This window comes from Tachysurus vachellii, chromosome 6 (genome assembly GCF_030014155.1).
Source record: "Tachysurus vachellii isolate PV-2020 chromosome 6, HZAU_Pvac_v1, whole genome shotgun sequence".
Lineage (NCBI taxonomy): Eukaryota > Metazoa > Chordata > Actinopteri > Siluriformes > Bagridae > Tachysurus > Tachysurus vachellii.
Genome location: NC_083465.1, coordinates 7,889,320 through 7,904,441, shown reverse-complemented (window position 1 = coordinate 7,904,441; position 15,122 = coordinate 7,889,320). Strand labels below are relative to the sequence as shown.

At 37.0% G+C, this 15,122-nt stretch overlaps 1 protein-coding gene across 4 annotated transcripts in view; it reads right to left on the bottom strand.

Annotated features, from left to right (window-relative positions):
* lyst (lysosomal trafficking regulator) overlaps window positions 1-15,122 on the bottom strand; it is a 93,812-nt gene that overhangs the window by 59,194 nt on the left and 19,496 nt on the right. For all 4 annotated transcript variants that reach the window (XM_060871987.1, XM_060871989.1, XM_060871988.1 and 1 more), the window contains 7 exons: window positions 10,817-10,907; window positions 8,499-10,569; window positions 7,136-8,027; window positions 6,771-6,926; window positions 5,674-5,827; window positions 2,421-2,647; window positions 2,250-2,316 (listed from right to left, as the gene is read on the bottom strand). In XM_060871987.1, the coding sequence (XP_060727970.1) occupies window positions 2,250-2,316; window positions 2,421-2,647; window positions 5,674-5,827; window positions 6,771-6,926; window positions 7,136-8,027; window positions 8,499-10,569; window positions 10,817-10,907 (3,658 nt within the window). The remainder of the gene's footprint in view (window positions 1-2,249; window positions 2,317-2,420; window positions 2,648-5,673; window positions 5,828-6,770; window positions 6,927-7,135; window positions 8,028-8,498; window positions 10,570-10,816; window positions 10,908-15,122) is intronic.

The window sequence follows — 15,122 nt, the reverse complement described above, 5'->3', positions numbered from 1 at the left end:
GTGCACGCTTTCGGGACAGTTTGGCCCTTGCTGTTCTTATTGACACCCTGCTCTGAAGGCTACGTCTCTAGACGTAGTGCACACACTTTAGCAGTCATCCACGGCTTCTGGTTGGAGCATGTGGTGGTGGTCTTGGATACGGTTACCTCATCAGTGGTCACTGATGCTCAAATTCAAATTTTATTTGTCACATACAAAGACATTCAGTGAAATGCTTTTAAGTTTTCGCATATCCCAGTTTATTATGAGCCTGGGGTCAGAGCGCAGGTTCAGCCATTGTACGGCACCCCTGGAGCAGGTGAGGTTAAGGGCCTTGCTCAAGGACCCAACGTTGACATCTCAGCAGCTTGTGGGCTTGAACCCCGACCTCCTGATCAGTAACCTAAAGCCTTAACCACTGAACCATCATGTCCAACCATTGTGCTGTGTACTATGGAATCACCGCTGGTTGCATTTCTGTTGGCACAAAAGAGGTGAGCCCATCTTCGTGAAAAAAAAAAACACAGCATTTACTAAACTCTCGCTGTGTAGTGCGTTCTTATGTTTATGTCATGTTGCAATGTCCAGTTTCACTTTAGCTTTAATTTTTTGACAGATGGTATCACATGTCCCTCAAGCACCTTCGGATACAATGTAGAATTCACAGTGGATTCTATGATGATGAGCTGGTCAGGTCCTGCTGCAGCAAAACATCCCCAAAACATAACACTTCCACCTCCATGTTTCACAGTTAGTAAGTTATTTTGCTGAAATGCTGTATTTGGTTTACACCAAACATGCCCTCTGTTATAGTCTCCAAATAATACAATTTTAGACTCATTTGTCCAAAGCACATTATTCCACAGGTCTTGGCCTTTGTCTCTGTGTTCTTTCACAAACTTCAGTCTTGCCCTCCTTGCACAGCTCCCATGATAATGAAAGCTGTGCAGTTTCTTTCTGATTGTATATTCATGCTCTTTAACATCAAATATAGCAAGAGCTTGGTGTATTTTCCATGAATTCCGTAAATCCCCGGCAGGTATGCTGAGTGGTTTGATATTTCATGTGTATATTGGTGTAATTTTGTGATTCCCCTTTAGGGGGTTGTTGTGTACTTGATGTCACCAGAATACTCATAGCACAGTTCTCCACATTGTGCGGGGTGTTTTATTAGGTTATATACACATTTTGCTGTAATTTTATGATTACACTTATGTTGGGGGTCTCCAGCATATCTCTCATGCAGTTCTCCTCATTGGGCCAAGCATTTTTATATGTTATGTGCATGTTGTGGTAATTTTGTGATTCCACCTTCTTTTGTGGGTTGCCGTTCAAGTGACATAATGTGATGTGCCGTGTAAGTGATGCCATTTAATGTTGACTGGTTAGAGTGACAGACAGACAGACAGACAGACCGATAGATAGATTTCTGCTACTGGTAGATTGATTGAAAGATGGATGAAGACTTTTGGGAAGCAAGTGGACAGAATATGTGCCAACACTTTTGCAGGAGAGTAGACAGATAGGATGTCAACACATTTGCATTACAATGGACAGACAGGGCACCAGCACTTTTTCAGGAGAGTGGACAAACAGGGTATGTATACTTTAGTAGGAGAGTGGACAGAACACCAACATTTTGGAGGCGGAAAGATAGAGAGCCAAGAGATTTGGAGGCAAGTACATGTGTGCATTTGATGTCATCAGAAGACTGATAGTACAATTCTCATTCTGCTGAGCATGCTGATGCGTCACTTGTGAATGTTGCAGTAAATTTGTGATTCCAATTATTTTGGCAGTTATTGTGCATGTGAATTCAAGTAATGTCACCAGAATACTCATCTATTTGACATCATTCATGGGTCTGTGTGGGTTGAGTTAAGGTACAAGTGGGTTGAGTGTGGGACGAGTTACAGGACAAAATCTGTATGTGATAATAATGACAATAATAATAATGTGAGATAATAATAGTGTGCTTTTCAAGGACAGACATGGGGCCGATACTGTGCTGTGTATTTTTGGCCTTACAAAATGTTAAGCTTAAATACTAAGAAATAGCAGAACAGAATGTTGGCTTTGTACAAGCCAGAAACACCCCGCCACTTACCCACAGGCCTTGACATCAAATTAAATGTGTCCATAAATACTGTGTTTGAAAGTGCAACATTTCATAATTTACAGAATAATTTCTTGCATAACTGGATTGCACTGCCCTACTAACACAAAGCTATTCCAAACAGTGAAGGCTTTTAAACTGTAGGGATACATACCTTTATAGCAGGAATCTGACTGAGTGAGAATGTTTGCAAAGCCTGTCAGAATAGTTTTTACTCCACCCTGAACAAAAAAGAGATCATTTTATATTATATGATTACAGAGATCATTTAGCAAACCTGCAACTCAAAATAATTTTATGCAATTGAAGGTAGTGGAAGTTTAACCTGTTGGTAAATAATTTCAGCATTGGAATGATGCATCTTCACAGTTGCCAGAATACTTTGCAATATGTGACTTAGCACATCTGGATCTGGAGAACTACTGGCCAGCAGCTGCAGCTCCATAAGGCATATTTGTGGAAAAAGCAAAAAGGCTTGTCCAGAGCCATGTGCCATGGCAGCAGATTCAAACAAATATTTATCTAATGGGTCCAACACTTCCATCTTCACACCTGAGAATAAAAGACAATAATAATATTCCTCACTCTTCTTCTGGTTTTTAAGACTATTCAAAGCAGTGATTTTAAAGATAACAAAACAGAACACTTTTAAGCTTGGATGTAAAATATACGTAATTGGTCTGCAGTTAATAATGCTCTGATTAATTTCATGTATATGTTGCATAAATATATATTATTATTATAAAATAAATTAAATTATAAAATATTAATGCATCAGTTCAAAATTCAAAATTCTAGCAACTTGAGCTGTAACATAATGTACCAGGGACAGATTATGAGACAAAGGGCCCCTGTGAGCTTGCAGTTCATTATGATTCATATTATACTTCATTGCCAAACATGATTGTAGGAAATCCCATTAGACATTTTGACTGCTCCCCTAATCAAGACAAACTAAAATTTTCAAAAACACAAGCTCCCCCTTAATGATGATTAGATGCTCAATTATTTGTTACAGATTAGGCCTAACACTAATTATTTAAAAGAGCTAAATGAAACACCAAAAATCATAGTAGAGGTTAGCTGGTAGAAACATATTTTATAGTACAAACTGCTTAAACAGAAAGCACTCTCAGCACTTGGCCAACATTGCCCCACAAAAACCTATTTAAATTCTATTGTCTCTAACTCTAAAACTTGTGCCTTCCTCATGAATCACATCAAATAAATATCACAATAAATCTGTGATTACTTATATCTGTGAAATTAATTTCTTGTCACAGAATTGTAGATTGAATAGCAACAATACCCAAAATCTGACATTTATAAGCAAAACTAAAGAATAAACACTCACTTTGAAGGTATAATGATGGTTTCTATGTAGGTCATTTTTTCAGAGGTACTTTTGAACCCTAAGAACATCTTCAGAGATACTTTTAGTGGAGGCCTGTTGGTAATTCTTCTTTGGTATGTGTAATGTCTTTAGTAGCTAGCAAAGCGGGCACTCCCCTTCAAGAAAGCTGATACACTATGGATTGGTTAGTGGAATTTTTCTGGTGAATTAATTAATTCTGAACATTTTCAACTAAACTGCTCAGCTGAAAAAAGTGTCTTTTTCTGTGTTTTTGGTGATAGTTGGCCATGTTGCGTGATTATATTTTAAGTGGTGTTTTGAATGAAGCACTCAAAGGTTGCTTGCTGGCTCAAACTAAACTCAAAGTACCATAAAATTTCTAATCAGAATATGCAATCAAACTTGCAAATTGTCCAAATTTTGGGCAAATTAGCCATACTTTTGTATGATCCTCAATTAAATTATATTTGAAAGAGAAGCACACTTTGTGCTAGGGTGTTATGCCAATTTATTACATAAATACACATTTTCCAGGTAAAATTCTAACACAGTTAGCTTGTTTAGAAGCCATAATGAGCTTAATCACAGCCCCTGCAGTTTGCTAGGACAATCTTCTAATCTCTAGTTCAGAGTCATAAACCACTAAGCCACCAATGACCTAATATAGGCTGTGCTTGTCTATAATCATGAATAAGCATCAACTTGCAGGGTATTATGAAGAATAAAAGCTTAACACCATTTAGTTTGTGACATGTTAAACAAACTAATATTTGTTACCTATAACTAATGTTACTCTACCTAATAAATGTTACTCAAAACTACCAAAAGAAATAATAAGTATAAAGAAGATAAGAAAAACACGATTTAATCTAATTACCCCAATATTCATGATGGCATCTCCACCCAGGCTACTGTAGACCTTCAGAGTCTCAACTAGAGTGAGGCAAAATACTATAAACACAATACTATAACTTCGAGAGATACTGCATAGCATACTGTGGAATGACATTCATGACTACTGGACTGTCTGTGTGTCAAGAATACAGTATATATTACATAATAATGAAAAATGTATTCCTTCACAGATTTATCACAGTTTTGCTTAATGGAAATTGTGTCATGCTGACCAAATTTAATTCAAAATCTGATTATTTCTCAAGGAGGATAAAAATGTTTTGTAAGCCAGTTGGAATTGTGACAATAAATCTCTACTGGAACTAGTATTTGACTATGCACCATCATTTGTTGTTTGTGCCACATTGTACAGCTGTGGCCAAAAGTTTTGTGAATTACATTAATATTCATTTTCACAAGTCTGCTGCTTCAATGAGATTAATGTCTGGTGAGCTTCCTGTCCATGGGCCAAAAACTTGGATATTTTTTCCCCAAGCCACTTAGTTATCATATTTACCCTATGGCAAGATGCTCTATCATAGTTGTGTTCTTAGGCAAAATTGTGTCTGTGAATTCTAACTCTAGCCTTTTAGTTATGCTGTCATAGCTAGTCTTTTTTTTGCCCCAAACAATTGTAAAGGGGATTCATCAAAAAAATGAACATGAATACCACAGTGGCCAGTGGCCAATTTAATATCATAGAACAGTGGGTCCCAACACATATCTATCCTTCAAGTTTTGTGATACTGTCAGTGTTAACCCTGTCACATTAACTGTTAAAATCAGTTTGGGCAATGTATTTTTTTTTATGAAATCTTCAAAATCTTCTAGACATGCCTTTGAAGTTTCATGCAAGCAACCATAAGTTACAGCTGTGTAAATAATTTTGGCTCCACCTCATTAGCACCAAATGATGTGGTGCCCACACTGTTTACAAATATCAATGTGTTTTTAATATCTGTATTATCTATACTAGAATAACAGTAGTAAGACTCCACATTTCTGAAGATATTCTGTTTTGTAAAACATGCTGAATAGCCAAAAAGTTTTTTGCATGTAGGTCTCACTTTTCATGAAGAAACAAATCATGAGCTAGACTTATCTGATTAATTTGTTCAGCTTCATCTTTTTAAAACCTATTGACATATGGTGTTATTTATTTTATTTTTTTTACAAATCTCAACATGATGTTGTTTTGCATATTATGCAAATTCTCACAGTCTCACAAAATCTCACAAAAAAATGGGTGAGGTTAAAGTCAGAGGTACTAGAAACTAGTAAAAATGAAAAGACTATGTATGAATATGTGCGTACATATGTATAGTAATACCTTCCTCTAGCAACACAGAATCCTCAGGGTTGCTTTCACTATCAGCCTCGTAGCCTTTCTCCTCTCCCAACGCTTGAACTTCACACACCTGAACTTCATCTGCTTCGTCAGACAAATCTCCAGCTGGAGCTGGGACCTCACAACCGGCTTGATGCTTCATAAAATTCAAGAGCAATATAAAAGCAAACTGACATTTTAAAACGAATAAAAATATTTACAAGAGAAGCCAAATATAACACTTTTAGTATTCCATCTACATTGCTGCTATAACACCTTATAGTATAGCAGCATAAACTATTGTATTATTTTCAAAAGCAAATTCTTACTTACACTGCAAAAATGATAACTTAGCAAAGGACAGCATTTTGTATATAGTCAAAATGATCTAGGAATTCTTTTTACAAGATTAGACATTTCAGACAGTATTTCAGTAGAAGAAGACTTGTACATATTTCAAGTATTTCAAGTCTTGTTCAATTAGCAGATAATTGTGCTAATTGTAAGCATTTATTTCAGGAAAGAAACAAAATGATCTGCTAATAGAAACATTGAAGTTTGAAATGTACAAAAACATCTAAAACATGCTAAACACCCATAGCTAAATATGCACCTATTTATGCTGAAATTTCAGTAAGTAAGTAAGTAAGTAAGTAAGTAAGTAAGTAAGTAAGTAAGTAAGTAAGTAAGTACGTAAATAAACCCTCTGATCACAAGACCAAATCAGCTGACAAAGATAGGTCAAAGCCCTAGGAGAAATTTAGTCACTCACAAATAAAGTAACAGAAGTTGTATTCATTTATGCATGTCCATGTATAAATAAGTTTAAGTAAGCACTACTGATATATGATTTTATTAAATAAATTTGTATTTAATTGTTCATTTATTATAATCATTTATCAGTCAACATGCTTCTTCTTGCTGTTCAAAAGAAAAATAAATTCCAAGCAATATTGAAATTTGCTTCCCATTACAACTCCACAAAATAAATGAAACAAGCACCAGCTAGAATAAACTTGATGGTAGTTGATTAACTAAGATGATATTATTGAGATTATTGTATCTTAGGTAAACAAAAAAAAACAAACAAGAATCCTTACCCTTTCAGGTTTCTCCTCAATATCAAAGACTGGAGCAGACACCTGAGCCAGTGCAACACGCAACAGGCTGTCAAACAGGGGAACAGCCAAGTCAGAGTTTACCACATCAGAGATTGACAGCTGATCCTTCACCTCACACAGGATATCCTCTACAGACTGAAGTTTTGTAGAGAAAGAGGTGAAGAGAGAGAGGGGGGGGAGGGGGGGGGGAGTAAGTAGGAGCAAAAGTGTATGAAAAATAATATTAGGTTTTGTCAAAGGCGTCTAATATAGATTAATAGACTAAAACATTGAATTAATGAAATTATAAATTCTTGTGTTGTTTGTAAAAAGGATTATTTAGTAAGAAATTGTATATTTAGTACCTGGAACGAGATGTTATATTCAGGTTTCTGGAGCACAGACTTGGAGTTGTGAAGACAGATGGATAAAAGCGCTTCCAGTAAATGTAAACCCTGTAGAAGCCACTCTTCTTCCAGCTTCTGTGCTGGAACTGTTGCCTCCATATGACCAGGATTCACTGAATGATTACGATCTAGCTGTTGTGTTTCATGTGTTCCATCCACCAAGTGTGGGCTTATTTTGCCCTTGCTGTCACTCTTTTTCTTAGACTTGTCTTCTTTGATTTTCAAGGTAAGTATCTGAAGGGCCATAGTCATGAGATGATAGCAGACTTTCAAGCCACCTAACCTGAAGAGCTGTTTCTGGAACACTGGGCTCACCAAATACACCCGATGGCATACAGACCATACATCTGCTGCTCGCCTTAAGTGCTCCTTTGATGACAATGCCACTCTATCTGGTAAGAGGAAAGATAACCCCCCACCCAGGGTTTCGCTGGCTGTATTGACATTGTCTGAGGCACCTTCAATGTCATTTGAAGAGTCCCTATCACAGTCAGCTTCTTTGCTTATACATAAGAAGGCCATACACAAAAAAAGATTAATAATGTTCAAATATGCACCTCCATGGTTCCATTTGATTCCAGCACTAATACTGCATTTGCTATTCAGACATGCCTCTTTCAAATCCTCATAGAATTTACTAAAACTCTGTGGACCAACACCTTTCACTTGAGACTCTTCGTCTTCTGCACTACACAGTCCATGCAGGGCAAGATCTGTCTGATGGTCAAAGCCATTTAAAATCAATGTCTCAAACACCTTAAGTGCCCAAGGCCTAGTGGAGTCCAGATAGATCAATTCAGTCATCTGATTCAGCCCAGTACTGCTTATGAATAAGTCACGCACCACTGTGCTGTGGGCAAAAAGGATCAGAACCAGTAAGAATAAAAGAGAAACAATGATGTAAAATAAGCACAACACAACACAAAACACTGTAGTTTTGTTTAGATAATAACAATGACATGGAACATGGAAACAATGTATAGAAATACTTACTAGCCATATAGTTTACCCTATGTGTTATATTTTTAGAAAAATATAGAAAGTCTATAGAAAGCTGTAGTTCGGTATAAAAATTTTTTTGCTACTTTTTATTTTAAGGTCATAGTAGAAAGAAACTAGTAGAACATAGTAGACATATAGTAGAAAGAGCAACACATTTTTACAAAATGACAGTTAAGGTTTTGCTAGAATGTCTGCTCATGTTATATTCAGTATCATTAATCCCACAAAGAAACATTTCAATGTGGTTTCAGTTTCAAATTAATATTCATCCCGCCCAAAATAAATATTTAACAGAAGTAGAAAGTAAAATAAATCCTACCTTGACTTGAGTAAGCAGGGCAGCACTTGAAGATACATAAGCAGCACTTCCACAGGGAGGCAGTGAGTGTGATAACTACAAACTTGACTGCATGTCTTGGACACACCTAGTTTTTGAGCATGGTGGGCTAACTCCACACCTCTCTGAAGCATAGGATAAAAAACATAAGTGTACAATTTCCATTGTATTACTGCATTTCCCCTTAAGATCAGTTGGCATACATGACTGGAAATCTGTTTACTCCACTGCCAATCTTTACCGAAGACTACATCCTGGTAAGCTTTTAAAGCATCCCATTTCCAGTACATATCTTCAGACCCTCTACTAGGAAGAACAACTTGTGATTGAAGGGAAGAACAGGGAGAAGAGGATGAGGCTATCTCCTTTTTGTACAAAGTCTTTTCAATATCAAGTTTCTGGCAGTTGTCCATACAGATAGTGCAAGAAGTTATTGCGGCTTTAACTGAAGATTGTTCTCCTCCTAGCTGTTCCAGTACAAACCTACTAAGTACATTGAGAATAAAGGACTGATAGCTGCACAGACTTGGGGCTTGAAATACTTGAAGCAGTGGAGCCACCACAGAAAGTGGTTCCATACAGCAACAAATACCAACAGCTTGCACACCCGTCAGAATCTGCAGCATGGCAGGACCAGAGGGAGAGAGACGTTGGAGTAGTCGCAGACATTGGTGAGCACAGACAGCCAGAATGCAACAACGTTCAGGGTAGTACACTTGTAAGTCATTACCCTCATTTGCCTGCTTGAAGGCAATTACAGGCAGCCCTGAGATGTCACAGTGATGGTGCAGCAATTGAGAATACTCACAGCGTTTGTGACAACGTCGCTCACATGATGACTGGTGAATTTGTTCTGATTTGGCCCTTTTCACTACACTGATTATCTTAAGGACACCAGAAATAATGCCATGCAATCGTTCCAAAACCTCAGCACTCACTGAAGAATCACAAGTATTACCAAGGGCTTCGAGATGAAGGCAAGTTTCCTCAAACATTTCAAGGCCATGGTGCTGCACAAACTCATGAATTAATTCTAGGGCCTGGCTGAAAAAGAAAGGATTTGGGGCAGAGGCTTCTAAGCAGCCAAGCAAAAACTGAAGGACACCCTCAATGAGTTCTGACAGCAGCAGAGCTTGGTGATGATAACTAGAAAAAGAAATGTCTTCTTGTATCTCTTGTAGATTTGTTTTGGTTCGAGGAGCAAATAGATTCCCTCGTGCCTTGAAGGCTTGCTTATCAAGGCAGGTGCGAATCTTCAAGATGGCTATGAGCAGATCTCTTAAGCTTTGCCGCAGACTATTAGGTAGTACCTCATTCTGACCTAAATTTATAGACATTAAATGCAGGGTGGTGCGCAATAACATTCTCTGAACAAGGGCAACTGGCTCCTCAGCCCAGCCTGCAGCTACTTCATCAACCCCTTCTTGACCACTTCCCCCTTCTGGCCCACAGTCATAAAACTCTGTTAGAATTTCAGTGAGTTTTGGAACAACACTAACAGTTAAGCATTGGTTGTGATTGATAGTCATGTCAAGTTTGCAGATTTTCTCCAGTAAGGACAATAAAACGTGACATAGGTCAAACGGTGTATTTGCAACAGCACTCAAAATAGAAAAGGGTGTAGAATCAGTTAGTATTTTAGTATCAGGCAGCAGTGATTCAAAATGCCTTATATAAGGCCTGGATCCACTAAAACTGCTCATGCCATCCACATAAGGATACTGCAGTGACTGCTGCAGAAGCACTACTAACTGATGATGCTGGAGTCTAGAATGACTGGACGAACCAGAAGACCTGTGATGTTTGGGACATGTATTTGCTGATTTTTCATCTGAATTAGATTCAGAATCAGATGTGGAGATCTGGGATTTGTGCACATCACTCACTGAATATCTCTGAGCAGTCCTTCGTATATGTCGGGACTTCCAACTGTGAGAGTGGTGCTTTCCAATGTTCTGTGCATCACAAAAAGTTTTATGCTTTCCCACATTCAGAGTTGCAGCTTTTTCTTCTCGAACAGGGTGCCCTTCCATAAGTGAAGGCAGGGTGAAATCTATGAAGATTAAAAAATAAAAATGCACAAACTGTTCATGAGATTTACATCCTGTTGCTACATGGTAAACAGCAATGGGCTATAAAATTTATCTATGATCCATGTATTGAGTCTTTGTATTCATCAAATTATTCTGGCTGTAGGCTGTTTGTATGCTACTCATAATACACAATTACAGACCTGTCCATGTGCTAGAAGTCTCTTAACATACAGTAGAGAGATAATTGTATAATGGTCTGATACTAACCAGGGAGCTTTCCTTCCTGAATAGGAATCTTCCACACTAGTGGTAGCAATGATAACAAAAGTGTAAGCAGCTCTTCCCGACACGTCAGTTCCTACAGGGAAAACATAAAAAGATAAAAAGATCCTAAATAAATTTCCATAAAAAGATACCAATCTCTGCATATCTGCAATATAATTAGAAGAATTCTTTATTAATAATTCTTTAAAATATACCAAACAAAACAAAACAAACAAACAAAAAAGACTTACAGATACAAGTTTATTTTGTAGTTCATTGTCCCTACATTAGTCGACACCCAAAATGACAGAATAATAAAAAAATTAAATAAAATAACAATAAAATTATCATAATAAAAAACAAACAAATACACACTGACTATTTGACTACATTGTAATGCATGTTTAAACATGATACAGTGAAAGTAAGTCCCTAAAAACTAGCTCCGCCCTTGACATTCTGGGAAATCATTCTTCACAGATAGAAGAGAAAGTGCACCAACATGTGTGAACTAAAAGCAAATATGGGGGTCTTGCTGTTTCAGCTGTCTGTGATTATTAGTATTATACTCACCGATAATACATAAACAGAAAAATAATTTGGTGTAATATTTTTTCCCCATAACTGCTTAAGAACAATCCTCAAATGAAAGTCATTATATACTATCAATGTATTATCTAAACCTTGAGTTAAATTTGCCCCCACATAAACAGTTCATTTGATCATGGGTATACACATTTCTCATTTACAATACATTAACCCAGGGATATATTGGTCTTGGTGAACAATGGATGACACTGCTTTTCTACTTAACATTTTTACAGTTACATGTATTTATATGCTTATTTTATACATCCTTCATGTAAAACAGGAATGCTAACAGCCATAAACTGAGAATCATACATATAAGGTAAACTATTACATTAGATAAACTGCTGTGTTCTGGTAGTGAACTGATATGGTAATGTCTAAAAAACTGATAACATTGTTGTCTCACATTTTAGAGCAACCATTCAAAAGCTTAATCAATTAGAATAATGTATTTGCGTAAGTGTGCACATCCATGAATTTATACTTCAAATTCAAATTTTACTTAGTTAAAACACCCTCTGATTTCATTAAGGCACTCAGTGAGTTTGGATATCACCTTGGAACATCTTGACATGTTCTGCCCCTGCTTTACAACAAATGATACATAGCTAACAAATTTGGAGGAAATATCCTGTTCATTGTTCACGTAGTTTTAGAAGGGACACTATCATTATCACACTATCTGGTGTCACTCAAAAAAAGATAAGTCTGAGCATTATTTGGTAAAACTGTATATTTACTTTGGATTATTGACATGCTGACATGCATTATTTATTACAATGATGTCCAAGAAGTCTTTCTTCTTAAAAAGGAAATCTTTGTAATATCAGACTATAACACATTTCTCCGTATAGTGTTGGGGGACCTTTGAACAAGGAAATCCTTTTGCAATGATACTGTTGCTTTTTAAGCTTCAGCAGTATTTTATTTGGACCCTTAATTCACTTCATTTTAAGATATAAATTGATTATCTGATTCTAAACAAAAAAGGTTGTCCTTACAGTACATTACTTGGAAGGTGTGACTTGGAATTCCACTGTAGAACATCCCCTTGATTAATAGCCAATCAATAGCACTGGATGAAGAGAGGGAGGAACCCTGTTTTCACACCTTGATTTCAAGAAAAACTGTCCACACTGACTCATAACCATTCTTCAGAGTAGCATGCATGATGCTATGGCTAGTCTCTACGATCTCTGCTGAACTGGGCCACAGTGAAGTCTCCCTCTCTATTTTCTATTGATGCCTTGGTTGAATAAGCTTAAGTCAATTTAGGAGCAAACAAAGAGCCACCATAGTATAGATTCTCACCACACCATCATCCATGTTGGCCCAGAGGTTTAATCTTTGAATGGAATTCCAATTCACACATACCCTAGCATGTTTATAAAATTCCAAGATTATAAATCCACTGTATTCACAGAACCTACTATGAAGTTTCAAGCATAATTTCAATGAATATGACACTAAACATTCATTGTCAAATTAAATGGTTAAGTACACATTGTGAGAGCATTTATTAACTGTCTGCATGGTTATAATAGAATATAAAACAAAAATAAAAAATGTTAAGAATTAAAAACAAATTACAATAAAAATATTAATTTTACTATACAGATGGGAAATGGAAGATGGTAAAACAGTGTGGATATTATGTAAGTGCAGATATGGTGATGTGTACAGTCTTATATAGTGCAATATATACTGTGCAAAAAATAGTCTGATAGAGGTAATGTGTTGAGTACTCCACTGGGTGAAGGAACCAAATTTCCTATGGGAAGAAGAGCCTCCTTATTCTGACACAGTCATAAGTGAGTACAGCAAGTCACAGGAAATCCAACTTGAGATTGGAGGGAAATTTGGCATTATATGCTGAGCTGTACTCAACAAACAGCATCTTGACATAATTCCCTTTGTGCTGTCCAGATGGTACACAAACTGTAATAGACCCAAGGTGTCAGGTAATGAAGAGGTAATCTGACCAGCACTTTATCACAACTGAGGTCAGGGCTGTTGCTGAAGCTGGCTCATTTTCCTTATGCCACTACACAGAATTGTATCTTTGGTTCGCCTCAGGATCAAAATCTAATTTGTCTAAACTATCCAAATCTCTGGAGTTAGACCATAAAAACACTTGATTTTAAAATTCAAAATGAGAGAATTTTCACAAACTCTTAAACTCCATTGTCATTTATGGATTTGTTTCTGTGATAACTGCACATTTAAACCTGTTAAAATGTTGAATTGTTTGCCATTTCTTGTTTTGTTTGCCATTCCTTTCTTGATTTGGAAGTGTTTTAGCTGAATCCTTATGGTTTTGCCCAGAATTCACTAATATTTGAAGCTATATATTCACTCTACCTGATTAAAGTCCCAGTAAGACCCTGATTAAAGTCCCTTCTTTTAGTATTATGACAAATCAGATCTAATCAGACCATAACAAATTCCACATGGTTTTGGGAGAGTGTATGTCTTTTTTTTTTTTTCCAAACTTTAACTGGAATCTTGCTATTTATAAATGTTGGGGTGAAAAGGCATAGCCAACACCTTGAACTCTGTCATGTTTCACAAAGTATTCCTGAACAATTTTTGCAGTGTGGCAAGGTGCAGTATCCTACTAAAATATGCCACTGTCAGGAAATACCACCAACAAAAATGTTTGTTATATGACACATTTCAAATAAATGCCAGGACCCAAGATTTACATGCAGAAAATCACACTGGCTCTACCATCTTGCCTTTTTCCCCAAAGTGCATCCTGGTGCCCCATTGTCCCTTGGCAAATCCACCCTGCCATCCACTTGATGTAAAATGAAACCCTGATTTATCAGACAGGGGCAGCTTCTTCCACTGCGCCATGGTCCAGTTCTGTTGCTCACAAGGCTATTGCAGGAGCTTTCAGTGAATGACAGGGTCAATATGGGCACGGTGACTAGCAATATGGAAGCTATGCAGCCCCATATGCAGCAAGCTTGAAAGTATCTATGTATACTGACACCTTTCTATCATAAACAGCAATAACATTTTCAGCAAATTGTGCTACAGTAGCTCTTCTGTAGAATTGGACCAAACAGGCTAGCCTTCTTTCCCCACACGCATCCATGACATGGTTGGTGGTTAGCCAGCTGTCCTTCTTTGCACCACTTTTGGTAAGTACTAACCACTGCATACAAAGAACACCCAAAAATGCCTGAAGATGGTAACTGTTAGCAACAGTTTTCTCAGTGAATTTTGAAGATTTTGATTAGAAAGTTCAAAAGAAGTGGCCAGATTGGTTTGAGCTGCCAAAAATGATAAAGTAACACAAATAATCACTCTTTAATCTGTAGCGGGCAGAAAAAAAACCCAAGAATCTGTGGCTAAACTGTACAGCTAAAGATGGAAAAATTATGCCGGTTTGCTAAATATAGATTTCTTCTGAGGTGCTAGGGACAGAATCTGGTGCAAACAGCAACTTATGACAGTGTGGGGAATGTTTTCTGTCAAAATAATACATTTTCTAATGGCTACTTCCAGCATCATAATGCACCATTTTAACATAGTCTTAAGCTGGTTTCATAGGAATGACAATGAGTTTAATATTCTTCAGTGGACCTCCGAGCATAACAGAACATTTGCAGCGTGACAAATGCACCTGAAAAATATGCAGATATTATGTGATGCAATCACAATAACATGGACCAGAATTTATGATTGCAAAATGTGTGTGTGTGTCTCT